This window comes from Scophthalmus maximus, chromosome 13 (assembly GCF_022379125.1).
Source record: "Scophthalmus maximus strain ysfricsl-2021 chromosome 13, ASM2237912v1, whole genome shotgun sequence".
Classification (NCBI taxonomy): domain Eukaryota; kingdom Metazoa; phylum Chordata; class Actinopteri; order Pleuronectiformes; family Scophthalmidae; genus Scophthalmus; species Scophthalmus maximus.
The window spans coordinates 21213129-21227500 of record NC_061527.1 but is presented as its reverse complement, the minus strand read 5'-3'; the positions used below and the strand labels follow the sequence as shown (position 1 = coordinate 21227500).

The following is a 14372-nucleotide window of genomic DNA, read 5'->3' as shown; positions in this document are numbered from 1 at the left end:
TCACTTCGTAGTTGCACATCATTTATTGATATCTGAAATATGCAACACAGGGTCGCATTTGTGAAATTTTAATTTGAAGGTGTCATAAGATTATAAAAAAGGGCTGGAATCAGATATTTCTGCTCACTGTTGAGCAGGAGGCGGACCTGACTTTGGAGTACGACGACATTAAAAGTAAATGTCCTCTTTTTTTTTAGTAAAACATAACACGATAAATATCAAAGTGTCAAGTCCTTCCCCTCTTTAAGGTCTGGCTCTCTAGGACGCCTGAAAATGTAAAAACTTCAAATTGTATTTAGTGTTTGTGACTCAAAATATAGGCCTGCCTGCATAAATTAATAAATACTCACATACATTATTATCATTTAAAAAAGCAGTGGTGGCATTTAACTCAAAGTGTTACTTTTGAATATCAAAGTGAATGATTTTTTAAGATGTGTTCAAGTAAAACAGCTTCTGATTATTATTATTTTTCGGCATCAGCCTATGGATATAGTGATGAGCAAATGATGATGCGAATACGCGCAATATCGGCATCAGCACCAGTCATCTGCAGGGAAGCTGCGACACGCGCCATAAAGATGACAATTATTAGCATATGAGAATTGAAGACACGCACGAGTCTGAGAAACATCTCGCAGAGTGATGAAGTCACAGAACCTCAACCTGCCGGATACGCGTGTGTGTGTGCGTGTGTGTGTGTGTGTGTGTGTGTGATAGCCTTAAAAAAACTAATACACAAAGACATGCACTGTCTTTCCATCTGTCGGGGGGAATAAAGTCTTGGTGTAAATCACTTTTCCGTCTGGCGCCGCACATTAAACGACCGTGGCGTGATTCTCTTTCTCTCAGCTCATCTTTAACCCCCCCCCCCCCTTTTCTTCTTCTTCTTCTTCTTTATCAGCTCTTTCACGATTTCATTTCTTTTAAATGAGAATTCAGGGACCCCCAAATTCAAGCCCGCCCCCCCCCCCCCCCCCCCCCCGTCTTCAAACAGCACAACTGTAACGGTTTGACTCTTTTTTCCTCTCTCTCTCTCCCCTCCCGTCAAAAATGGTATCCCAGATTCAATTTTAGATAGACCGGGATTTAGCCAGTGATGATTTTTATTATTATTATTATTATTATAATTTTTATTATTATCATTATTATTTTTGGTCTTTTTCGGAGACAATATTTGAATATGCTGAAACGAGATCAGTTTTTCCCCACACCACAATTTCTCTATATACGTCCGTGTCACATCTCAGAAATGAATGCATCTCCGATAAGCGAGCCTCTAAACGGCATATAATCGACTTCTATTTCTTATTTTTATTATCATCAGGTTAAAGAAACAATGACGATTCTGTCACCGCCATCATCGATTGGATTTTTTTTTTCTCCTTCAGGGTATTACTCTGTTTTTCCTTTTGATTTATGAAATTAGTGCGCCTAAATACAGAAACCTCTTTCTCAACAGCCACTTATCAAACTCCATTTGCTGCAGATGATTTCAGGGTAACGCTAAAAGACAATAATGTAAATGACCCATGGCCTTTAATTAAAAGTGTCTCCTCCCCTCCTCCGCGATTTCTGTTTCATCTGATTCACTCCTTTTCTTTTTTCTTTCTTAGATAAGTGTGGTAGAGAAAAAAGTAAAAGCGCCACGCTCTGCTCGGTGCAGCCCCCCTCCCCTCCCCTCCCTCTCCCTCCCTCCCTCATTGACTTTTATCACTAAATGAAGCATATAAATGACCTGAAAGCGCTTGGCTGTCGCGTTAAATTAAATAAAAATAAAGAACAATTATCCTCTCCCTGTTCTCTGATCTGGCGCTATGAAGGAGTCCTGGAGAGATAAGGCAGATTGAATTCTCTCTGTTGTGCTCCAATAAAAACGTCAAGGGGGGGTAAAACCAAAACATCCCACCACCACACACACAGACACACCGATGTAATTTTCAAATCATAATTTCCCTCCCATTATACCATTATACCTCTCGCGAGCCGTTTATCGTTTGGGGTTATTTATTCCCGGTTGGTTGTAACCATGGCTACGGTCGATTTCCGTCACTCGTTGGATAATTACAGGAGGCGGGCGAAAGTTAAAGCAAAAAAGAACTGTATGTAGAAAAAAAAGAAGTACAAGCAGTCGTGTAAAATAAAAAAAATAAAAAACCAGAAAGGAGCACAGTCTATATATTAATATGTGTGAGTCTATATATTAATATGTGTGTGTGGTTATCCATCATGGATTAAAATAATGATAATAATAATAACAATAATAATAATAATAATATCCAACTGTCTGCAGCTCTCCTCCTGAAAGTAATTATAATTGTCAGAGTTGAATTGGGACGCTGCAGGGGGGGTTGTGATGTAAAACTTCACGTGCGGTTCAATGAAGTATCACCCTAATTTACAGCGCCAGATAAGGGGCTAAGTCTGTCATAACAAAAAATCTGTGCGCCCCCCCCCCCCCCCCCCCCCCCCCCCCCCCCCCGCCCCACTCTCCCTCTCTCTGCCTCCCCAGGATTGAATTGCACCTTGGGCAACAGCGCAGAATCGCGCATCTCAACTTCTCCATGCAGCATATGTTCCCGGCAGATAAGTAAACAATTTGGATGTGGAATGATTTTTTTTTTTTCTTCTTCTTCTTCTTCTTTTTTTTTCCGCCTAATTAATACAACAGTCGTCTAATGTGACGCACGCTGCTGCACGCGCACGGCCGCCACCGCAGGCCCCGCCGGGGCGCGAGGGAGAGGAGAGGAGAGGACGCCGATGTGAATCCACGCTGGATCTGTGAACGTGTGAACAGGTTATTCCTCCTCCTCCTCCTCCTCCTCCTCCTCTTCCTCATCCTCCTCTTCCTCTTCCTCTGAGCTGCTTTGTCTTAATGGGAGTCGGACCGATCCCTCGCAAGTCCGCGCAGGTTGGAACACGAGCGCGCGGTGGATGACTCGGGGATAAAAAGAAAAAAAAAGAAGAAGAAAAAAAAAAAGCCTTTAGTGTGGTTTTGGCTGCAGCACCTTCCTTTTCTCTTCTTTTTTTTGTCTTTATGAAAAGTAAACGCACACACACACGCACACACGCAGCGATATTTCAACCGCACGGTACACAGCGGTGGGCCAGCGAGGAGGGGAAGAAGAAGAAGAAGGAAAGAGAAAAGAGAAAACACGTCACCCGACTTGGTTCCATTTTGTGCAACCTATAATTAAGCGGGAGGATTTCTCCTTGAAGTGATTAAGACGAGTCAGACGGGTCAGGCGGGCGGAATCCCTCCGGGGGAAGGCCTCTGCCGAACTGTCAAAACATCGAAACATTCACAACCGGTTCAGCCCAGTGTCATCATCATCATCATCATCATCATCATCCTCATCATCATCATAATGATAATACTAAATTCATTTTTGAAAAAAACCTGCTTCGCTGCACTGTTAGCGTGGGACGTGTTCTCACAATACAAGGAGGAGCAGCAGCCAAAAAAAGGAAAAAAACCCGAGGAGGCAGCCGAGCCCTGCTGAGGAGCAGGAGTTTGGCACGATCGATTTGGAAATAAATATTATTGTTGCACAGTAGTACTGTTCAATCCTGTCAATGCTATTGATTAGTGTGTGGGCTCAAGTTGGGTGTGTAGTTCTTGAAATGTAAATAAAAATAACATCTCGTATATATTTTTTTCAAATTAACCTATACCGTGAATATTATTTCCGATTTTCCGATTCCCCCCCCCCCCCCTTCTTATCCTATACATAATATTCAATTTTTGTAGCCTATGTTTATGTTTGTTTGTTTTGTTTTAAAAAAAAATCATGGGCAGTTTAAAAAATCAGTTGAAGTGGGCCTACACACACACACACACACACACACACACACACACACTCCCTACCACATTAACTGTATCTGTCATCTCCAGTAGCCGAGTAACCTACAAATACAGGAAATTGATCTCGTTGAAGACAGATTGTCTTTATTCGAAACGTCTTTGCTCTGCAACGGAACAAAGAGCAGGAGGCATCAACCCTTCTAAGATACATTATCCTTTCCATAACATGACAGCTTCTTTTTTTTTTTTAAATTACCATCTTAAGATAGAAAATACACATGGAACTCCTGGAATTCAAATAGAAGTTATCCTCAAACAGAACAAAAAAAAAACAACAAAGCAAACAAAATGACGGGTGTGACTATATATCGTAGCACTGAACCACAGGGGAAAAGAGCAACAAAAAAGAAAGAGGAACATTTTGGATGAAAATGAATTTTTTTTCTTTTGTCATCTTAAATAGACGGTCTAGTTTTATGTGCCGGATGTTTCTTTTGGGAGATAAATATAAAACAATATGACCCGTATATTATCCAGCCTTTTGGCCCTGATTTTTGACGCCATCCAGAACATCATACGATTACAAGTGCCCCCCCCAAAAAAAGTGGAATACTTCGGCCTATACAGGAAATGAGAACGCTAATTGTGCGGAGCCAATTTTTCAAAATAAAAGAGTATCGCCTATCAATAACCAACACAAATCAGCCTATCAAGTATTGAAATGTACACAATAAATAAAGTTAAAGGCCTCCTTTTTTTCTGGTTGCCATAAATGTTATAACATTTACATTTCTTACAGTTCACGGGAGCGGGGGGGGACAGGGGGAGGGGGGCACCGTCCTCTACTCCCGATCCCAGCGTCTCTGCTCCGCACGGGGACTTGTTGGATTTCTGGAAAAGTTTTTTATTCTTTTGTCTTTTTCTCTCTTTGTTTTTTCTTTTGCCAAGTCCAAGGCAAAGTTGATATTGTTCATGCCTCTTTTTTTTTAAATGGGACACGCCGCTGTCCGTAATATATTTACATGCATGTCAGTATTCAAGTGGATTAAAAAGGGGAACCAGAGTCTGGGGGGGGGGGGGGGTTACATGGCAGCGGCGTGTGCGGATGAGTATGGGTCTATCCCAGTCTTGGTCATACCTGGAAAAAGTATGTAGGCCACCGGGGGCTGTAAACTCGACGCTGACCAGGCCGAGCAGTTGCACGGCACGACGTAGCCCGGGTTCGTGGGCGACGGGTGGGTGTGGGTGTGCTGGCTGGGGCACCCCAGGGTGCCGAACGCGCCGTTCTGGTATCCCAAAGAGGACGCGTACGGCAACGTGCCGGCGCTCAGCGCGTGCGGCATCTCCGTCATCTTCTGGATGGCGCTGGAGCTGAACTGGCTCGGGTCGAGGAAGGAGTACGGGGAGGAGGTGGGCGGCAGGAACGCGCGGGCCTTCTCCGACGAGCCCAGCAGGGAGTCCGCGGCGGACATGGGCAGCCCCTTCAGGTGGTCGGTGTCGCCGAGGTAGGGCAGCGGGAACACGTACCTGTCCTTCTTCAGCAGGTTCTTGGGCTTGCGCCGCGGCCGGTACTTGTAGTCGGGATGCTCCTTCATGTGCTGCGCCCGCAGCCTCTTGGCCTCGTCGATGTACGGTCTCTTCTCCGACTCCGACAGCAGCTTCCACTCGGCGCCCAGCCGCTTGCTGATCTCCGAGTTGTGCATTTTGGGGTTCTCCTGAGCCATTTTCCGCCGCTGGCCCCGGGACCACACCATGAACGCGTTCATGGGTCTCTTGATGTGATCGGCCGGCTTCGACATGTTTGGAAAGGTGCGCGCTTCTTTATCCACCAATGTTAACGGCGAGGGGGGGGGGGGGAAAGTTCTTATCGGGAAAAAAGGAAGGAAGGAAGGAAGGAAAGGAAGGAAGGAAAGAGGGGGGGGGGACTATTCACCTGTCCAGATGCCAGATACCACTCATGCCACGGCTGGGATGTTCTAAGTCTGGCACGGGCGACGGGGGAGAGAGAAAAAAAAAGTCAAATAAAATGAAAATAAAAATCCAGCGGCCGGTTCGCTCTTTCTTTTACTTCTTCCTTCGCCTCCTCCTCCCGAGTTAAAAACACTGAGGCGCGTTCGTTCGTGCTTTAAAGTCCGGTCGCAACTCGGTGTCAGACGCGCTCGCGAGCGAGACGGCACCAGGAGCAGAAGAAGAAGAGCGAAACAATCACACATGCGAGGATGCCTCACGCGGTAACAAAATCCACAAAGGTGAGAGCGATGTTCCGCAGTCGGTTTTGCAGGAGTCGTAAAAAAAAGTGTTCAGTGTTTCTTTTCCCCTCTGTCTCACTCTCTCCCTCTATCTCTCTCTCTCTCTCTCTCCTCTCTCTCTCCCTCGCTCTCTCTCCCTCGCTGAGGTTTGTCGTCGAGCACCTGGTTGCTTGGAAATGAGCGGAGGAGCGTGAATACGAGCCAAAAGCGGCGAAGTTCAAAGGCTGGGCTGGTTTGGTTTCTGCACGCAATCTGACATAATCTGCAGGGCGTTCACTCGCCGACCCGAGCGGCCAATCAGCGCGCAGAGCGGCGATTATAATAGCTCCTGCAGAAAAGAATAAGATATGTGTGTGTGTGTGTGTGTGTGTGTGTGTGTGTGTGTGTGTGTGTGTGTGTGTGTGTGTGTGTGTGTGGGCTGCGTTACAACATAAACAAAGAGCGGCTGGTATAGTAGAAGAAGAAGAAGAAGAAGAAGAAGAAGAAGAAGAAGAAGAAAACATAACATGAGGAGAGAGAGGTGTGTGTGTGTGTGTGTGTGTGTGTGTGTGTGTGTGTGTGCGTAATACTCGGGATCCCCGCGAATTCAATTTAACGTCTAATGAATCGCAGCAAACGTCGCACCTTCGACCTCTTTACAACCTGACTTCAGCCGTGCGGAGAGGGGGGCTGTGCAGGGGCAGTCATCCGTGTCCGTTTATTCATTATTTATTTGTTCAAAAACAACAACAACACTCAAAAAAGGTGCGTTAATAATAGATACATGGAAATACTGATGACAAAGAATAGTGTTTTCATTTGGAGGACTGTCTTGCTCAAGGACTCATCGGCGCGTTCAACTGCAAGGATCAAAACATGTCTTACTTCAATTTCAAGAGACGTGACTCTTAAATATCCTCAAAACGACCCTCTCTCTGTCCTTTACGGTAAAATACAGGCCCCTCCAAGCAAACGCGCACATGCACATACAAGTACACCAATCCACACACACACACACACACACGCGCGCGAGTGCGCGCAAATTTAGGGCCCGTGCGCCGAGGAAACATTCCATCCAGTTGTAAAAGGTTCCGCAGCATCGTCATTGTGAGTCTATAATTGTTGCATTAGCCGCCATCATCGTGACACTGTTTTTTTTTTTTCTGAAGGAGGCGCGGAGTGATCGTTTTAAAATGCAAATGTCACCAGAGGACCACAGCCCCTAATAGCCCCCAGGGCTAATGTGGCTGATTTACGACTCCTTCAGCTGTGATTATTAAAAGAAACACCCCAAAACCGCAGACAGCTGATCGTGTGTGCGCGCGCGTGTGTGTCATATTGCTGTGGTTGTGGATACAACCCTTGAGTCGTGTCCACAGTTGGTGACACTGCTAAGTGGAGATGTATTTTAAGGTCGACTTTGGCCTATCGGCGCGCGCACAGGCACGACGGAGGTCGTGGAGTACATTCTATTATAATTATCATCTCATCTTTCTGCGTGTGTGTGTGTGTGTGTGTGTGTGTGCAAGTTCAAAGTTTGTCTGACATGTCGCCACATCACAGCCAATCTCTGGTATTTGGCATTTTTTTTATCAGCATGGCAAAAGAGGATAAATGAAATTAAAATGCTCTAAATTATATTATATACGTGTATATTTCCAGTACAAACACTATAGGATATTTGCTCAATAGGAAGTAGAGAGAAAACCAACAGTATCTTATGAAGGGCCAAACTCATCTTAGTGGTCCAGCACTTGGCTGGATTTTCTTTCTCTCCCCTTCCTGTGATATTCAATATTTCAGCACATACATCTTGCGTCTCTTTCTCACGCTCCCTCTCTCTCTCTCTCTCTCTCCCTCTCTCTCTCTCTCTCTCTCTCTCCGGCTCCACCGTCTCCTCGCACACGCATGCGTCATTCGCCCGCTTGTAACAGAGAAAGATTTTCCGTCATACCGTTCTTCTTTAAAAAAAAAGAAAGAAAAAAGTATCGTTTCAAAAACTGTTCGGGAGAAAATCCTCCTACAGACAACAACGTAGCCCACAGATGTGTGTCGTTCAGCAGACTGTCGTTCAGACACGCGCCGATCGGATGCCTGCAAAAAGAAAAGAAAAAACAATCTTCTCTCATCCAGTCGCCAGACTCTGGTGTTCATCTGCAGCCGTGAGGTAGTATAAATATATATATATATATATATATATATATATATTTTCTGCATGTTCGCACTGTATATTTTGTTGTTTGTAAATTGTGCCATGCTATCTTTCACACAGCAGTGTGTGTGTGTGTGTGGTGTGTGTGTGTGTGTGTGTGTGTGCGTGCAATTTGACATGTGTCGTTTAAAGGCTGCCACGTGCCCACAGCAGCTTATGGTCTTCATTTTTGAGATGAATGAATTAGATAGCGGCACAAATTATTATAATTTTTTTTTTTTTTTTTTTGGGGGGGGGGGGGGGGGGGGGGTGTCCTCCCATACTCACGAGGGAGTTGTCCGTTATGTCTCTGATTCCAAAAAAATAATAAAAATAAAATAACTGATTGTCTCGTAAACGCGCGCCCAAAAAGTTCCCTAGACGATTCGACGGCATAATGAGAAATGGCAGTATAGGTTTTGATTTGTCAAGGAGTGAGATGATGATGATGATTACTATTATTATTTCCATAGGCAGGTTTTTTTCTTCTTCTCCCCCTAAAATATTATAATCGTTGGTGCATTTGTCACAGTGTATTTTCTCATGGTAAAAATGCCGTTAACAGTCTAAATAAAATAGCTTTTGCTGGTCAACTGATCCATCTCCAAACTTCAGGGCATTTGGAAATGTGCAAAGAAGCAACTGTCACAAAATAAGCAAAAATATATTTAAAAAAATGAATAGCATAAAGAAATACATAATATGGGGGGGGGGGGGGGGTTAAAAAAATGAGAACCTCCACATCTCTGGACGGGCCACAGATCATATTGTGTTGCATTTGATTAAGAAGAAGTGTCAGCAATTCGAACACTAACGACTGCTGAGGGATTATTTGGACTTGAAATTACAAAGCGTTATTTAGATCGAAATCTCACACGAGCAGAGAGACGCGGTGTTGAGCGCTCGCGGGGCGAACACACACGCACACACACACGCGCACACAGGCGCGCACACACACACACACACACGCACGCACGCACGCACACACGCACGCGCGCGCACGCACACACACACGCACGCACGCACACACACACACACACACACAGAAACTAGGATTATCTTGGGACACGTGTCCATCCATCTCGCCTTAAAGAAGTGAATGGGGAGCGGCCCGACACACACAGAGCCTATTAGCCAGCACGAGGTAAGCTCCCCCACCGGAACTGTCCACGGTGCTGAAGCGGTAAGAGGGTTTCTCCCACTGCAACACACGCGTCCTCCCTCCCCGACGAAACTCTCAAAAAGCTCAACTTTGACATTTCAATGCCGTTTTTGTTGTTGTTGTTTTTTTTCTATTGTGTTTCCATCCCTGTTTAGTGACAGTTCGGTGCAAAAGAGAAATCATTAGAGACAACTGACATGGTGGACAACTTTTCTAACAAATGAAAAAACACGAAGCAAAGTGAGAACAACCTCAGCGACATCACCTTTTGGAAGACGTGCTCGACTGAACCCATTCACAACATATTCGTTTTGACTATCTAGACTGAAGCCTCCTTGAAAATTGTGAAATGCCGTTGAGCACCTTCACATGTAACTGACTCTGAATGGACTAATGGTTGTCAAAATGTACACGCACCAACACACACAGCACACAGCGTTCACCTGTAGTATGTCGCACATTGTGACCTACACACAAAGACTCATAAAGCAAAAAAAAGGCAAAATGAATTATCAATTTAATCAGGATACCAAACTCTCACATGCTACAGAACATATTCCCCTACCTGAATGTATTCAATTAGAAAATAGAACCATTTACCAGCTATAGTATATAAAACACTCTTCTTTTAGTCAAGTACACAGAAAATATTTTTCTCATTCATATCTGCACATATGAAAATTATGAGTCTTCAAGGTTAAGGTATGAATTCCTAGTTTAGACAATATTACCATATTGTTCTTAAAAATTGTCTAATAATAATGCCTGGATTGTTGACAGTAATACTTGAGATATTAGATCCAAAAAATACCTTCTTTTACTGATATGAAAAGAATTCAAAAATGCATATTCAGCACATAATACTGGCGATCTTCTTACATTATCCACTTAAAAAGTACAATTCACTGACAGGGAGAAGCAATGAAAGGGCAATGAGCAGCATGTGAGCTGTATTCCAAACATGGGGCATGTATTACAGAAAATACACACATATATATATATACATGTATATATCATATCAATGTGGGGACATCACTTCTCAGTAAGAAAGTAAAATAAAAGGACTTGAATGCAATTTAAAATGACTAAACTTAAGCTATTCTCCCTTTTATGCTGCAACACTGCATGGCACGGGGCAGAGCAGGGAGAAAAAATTAACAAAGGTTCAAGGCACCAGGTAATAGTGAAAGGATAGGGGCAATACTTCAAAGACCACGAGGTCCACATCACACAATTATACAATACAATTAGGATTAAAGGGGCAAAACAGAGATAACAGGAGATAGGGATAAATTATCACAAAAGGAAAGATGTGACTCTCTCCTGACCTTCATTAGGAGGGGGGAAAAACTCATTTAGAGCTGGCCTTCCCCTTGCAGGGGGATTTCAGCCTTTCACATGAGACTGTGACTCGCGAGATAAGATTTACGGTGTAAATGAACAAGTGTGAACGGGAATCTGAACTCCTACTAAACAGTAACGTAAAATACACATTTAGGATGATGAATTGAACAAAAGAAAATGGTTATACATCGACTGCATGCAGATCATATAACAATATAATATCAGTAACAGAAACAATTTAATGCCTTTGCATGTAAACCATGCCCATTTCCATGCACACATTTACTGTTAGCACATACTATAATTATATTGTTTGGGAAAATTAATAGTTGAATATGGGCACCAAGCATTATTTCTGATATTATTGTTTTGTGATATCCCGTAACATTTGATACAACTCTTTCAGCTGTATCACAACTCAATAAGTTGACAGTTTCTATGGGAATTAGGCACACTGCATGTAGATGCCCGATTCCTAGATAGATTCCTATCCAATCAACAACTTTTGTAATGACAGGGCCTGATAAGAATCCAACAAATGGTTTGACGACAGTGGTGATGAACCTGTCACTGCTAAACCAAAGCAGCGCTTAACAGACGTAATGTCCTCCCATACTGCCGGTAGTGCATCTGAACACTGTCTGTCAAGGCACAAAGGGCTCCACCATTGTGCCTTCCTTCCTCCCTTCCTCCCTTCCTTCATTCCTTCCTACCTATCCTAAACTTGCAATACAAAATCCACCACAGAGAGCTGCTGACTAAGCAAGAGGCCTTAGAAGAACAGAAGCACCAACTGGAGTGACCAAAACACTCTTTTGGGATTTGGGATTTGGGAACTGAGCCTTTACCCACATAGCAAAGACTCAGAGTTAGCAAAGCATGGGGGATCCAGTTGGGTTGTCCTCTTCTTTAATCTTACAGCATCAAAGAATCCTGGGACTGATGTGCTTCCCCACCACTTTGGTAACTCTAGAGGATCTCTGGGCACAGCACACGTCCCTTGGCCAAATTGAGTCAATACATAACAGATTCTCATGTGGAATGCATGTCCTCCAAACCTCACCTATCATCTCATTGTCCGTTTCATACTTTGCTCCCACCAGCAGTTGTAGTGATGGAATCCCATGGAGACAAATGTCCAAACATACAATTTCCTATGCCTGGCGACCATCACGGTCCCTCGTCTCCACTGCCGTCCTCACTGAAAGATAACGCCATCCTCATCGTCTCCCCCAGGGCTGCCTACTTTGCCGTGAGCCCGTAGCTTTTTTCCCCTGCGCCCGTAGCTTTTCCCCCCTGCCCTGCCAGCTTCTTTCTTTTTATTACTGCAAGGTCTTGTCCAGAACATTGTGTGCAATACAAGCCCAGAGTTCACGTCTCAGTTCAGTCTCTGTATAGTCTGTTAAATCTCGGCTCTTCCACTGGTGTAACCTCACACTGCTTTCCCCCTCACGGCAGATAACGCCATTTCAATGGGGACCTTGAGGGTACCCTTCACTTCCTGATGTCCAAGAATCCCCCACCCGGAGAGGTCATCTTGAGGATGTGAATACTCCGAAATGTTTCTTTTGAGTTCCTCCATGAGCCCCATTGGTTTTCCCTAGGGTACCAACCCCCCCTTCCCAGAGGAGGAGAAAGAAGTAAACATGGGATCACGGCTGCCTTCATCAGTCAGACTTGGAAAAAGGTCTTGTCTATGCTGCTGCTGCGGATGTTGTTGTCGTTGCTGCTGCAATACCAGAGACCCTCAGCAATCCCGTTGTTACAGCAGGCCTGCATTATACAGAAGGCACAGATCAGCACCAAATATCTCCAAGGTCACCCAGTCTTTGACCTGTCGAGCTCTTGCAATTGCCTGGCTGAACTCCCTGGGTCCCACCTGGTTTTGCCAGCTCAAGCCAAGCCAACACTACCAGTTTCTACGAGGACCTGGTGGACTGGATTGCCTGAAGTATTCCCCTGGATCCTTGCTAACACCCCATTGATGCTGATCCCATTATTGACTTCCACTGTCTTTCGAAACCCGACCAACCTTTAATTTGCTTGCAAGAAACAACCGTCCTTAGGAGAAGGATTCCTGTCATGACCATGCCAACAAACACACCTCTATCGTTTTATTCCTCCTCTGTGCGCTACAGAGGGAAGGTCAAAGATATATAAGACCTAAATGAGAAGTCTGATGGGCAAATGATTATTAATATCCATCAGTCTGTCTTGAGCTCTGGCAGTTATTTTGTATATACTTATACCACGAGGGCCATGGGAAGATGATGATGTACAAGACTCACCTCTGACATGTGCTGCCAAATCGCAACTAAAGTTATCCACAATTACATACTACATTTTGCACGCGTGGGGGGCATTTTCCAATTAAATGACAGCTGTTTTACAACTTTTTAAATAAAAGTATTCATGATATCACCAATGACACATTTACACTCACTCATTACCTCTCATTATCGCCCGAAGCCATTTCTCATCAGTGGACGTGCGCTGTCTGTTGTGAGTGCGTGCCCAGCATTAACATTCGGGCACTGTTGGTCCTTTTTAATTATTGGAAAAATAGCTCTCTTTTTTTTATAAATACGGCACAGCACATTGTGAAGTTTAACGTTTAGATTAATTGGATTTGGTGGTTATATGACAGTGTAGATACCCAGAGGTAAAACAAATGTGGCATTTACTGGGGAAATATTGCGGTGGTCAACTGTGAAACTATAAACATCTGCATTCTAAAAGTCAAGTAATAGCCAGACCAAAGTATAGCCTGGTAGATCAATACCTGTAATTCCAGCACTAGATATGAAGCATAGAAATATCCTAAATCAGCGTTAGTATTGTAAATATCCCTCAATTTACCAAATCTCCCTCTGTTTCTATCTCTCACCGTAGGACTATCCGTGCATTGCACTGAGTCTGGGACCTGAACTTCGAGATGTGGTGCAAAGCTCCCGTGAGTCAGGTGATAAATTCAGGACTGAGACTGAAAATCAATATTCCATAGTGCTACTCCTGAATGTCTCAGAATTACACACATCAATCAACCCCCTCTTGTACCTTTTTCTCTCGGTTTTGTTTACAGATTCTTGCATCCTGAAATATGACGCGGGGGGAAAGCTTTGGTGGACAAACAGCTGCTCGTGAACTCTGAGCCGGGGCAGTATAGTTCTAGCAAGATCAAAAACAGCGACAACGCAAACGCAACATAATGAAAAAGAGGCAGTGACAGAATGTAGAAGCGTTTGAACCCAGGCCCGACAGACGGAGAGAAGGAAAAAAAATACAATTCTTCAAATCTGTATCAGTGAGTGATTAATTAATTTTTGTTGAATGATCTGTTCTTGCCTTGTGAGATATCAGTTTCCATTTCTTTTGCACTTTTACAGAAGATCTCAAGAGACCGCTCGTTCAAAAGACGGTTCAATTTAGAGATCCCACTGGAAATGGTTTCAGAAAGTCTTTGCCCGACGTCGGGCTTTGATGTGTTTTAAATGTCATAATCTTACCGTTCAGAGATGGGGGGAAATACATTCTGTTAATTATTTCCATTGTAAGTGATCTCCTTCTCTCGATTTGAGGTTACATCACAAGAATGTGAAATATGGTTTTCAGAGTTATATCCATGTGAAACTACTACTTTTA

The 14372-nt window shown here is 44.0% G+C and overlaps 1 protein-coding gene and 1 long non-coding RNA gene across 2 annotated transcripts; one reads left to right on the top strand and one right to left on the bottom strand.

Annotated features, from left to right (window-relative positions):
* Positions 1-3927: 3927 nt before the first annotated feature.
* sox14 (SRY-box transcription factor 14) lies at positions 3928-6423 on the bottom strand. Its single transcript, XM_035646775.2, has one exon. The coding sequence runs from the start codon at positions 5602-5604 to the stop codon at positions 4888-4890; it is 717 nt and encodes a 238-aa protein (XP_035502668.1). The 5' UTR covers positions 5605-6423; the 3' UTR covers positions 3928-4887.
* A 1302-nt stretch (positions 6424-7725) lies between these two features.
* LOC118317798 lies at positions 7726-14029 on the top strand. Its single transcript, XR_004795526.2, has 3 exons — positions 7726-8200; positions 13623-13692; positions 13813-14029. It is a non-coding gene; the product is annotated as an uncharacterized LOC118317798 (long non-coding RNA).
* Positions 14030-14372: the final 343 nt, after the last annotated feature.

Bases quoted from the DNA above. Each gene is read 5' to 3' on its own strand.
- sox14 (XM_035646775.2), bottom strand. From the start codon at position 5,604: ATGTCGAAGCCGGCCGATCACATCAAGAGACCCATGAACGCGTTCATG.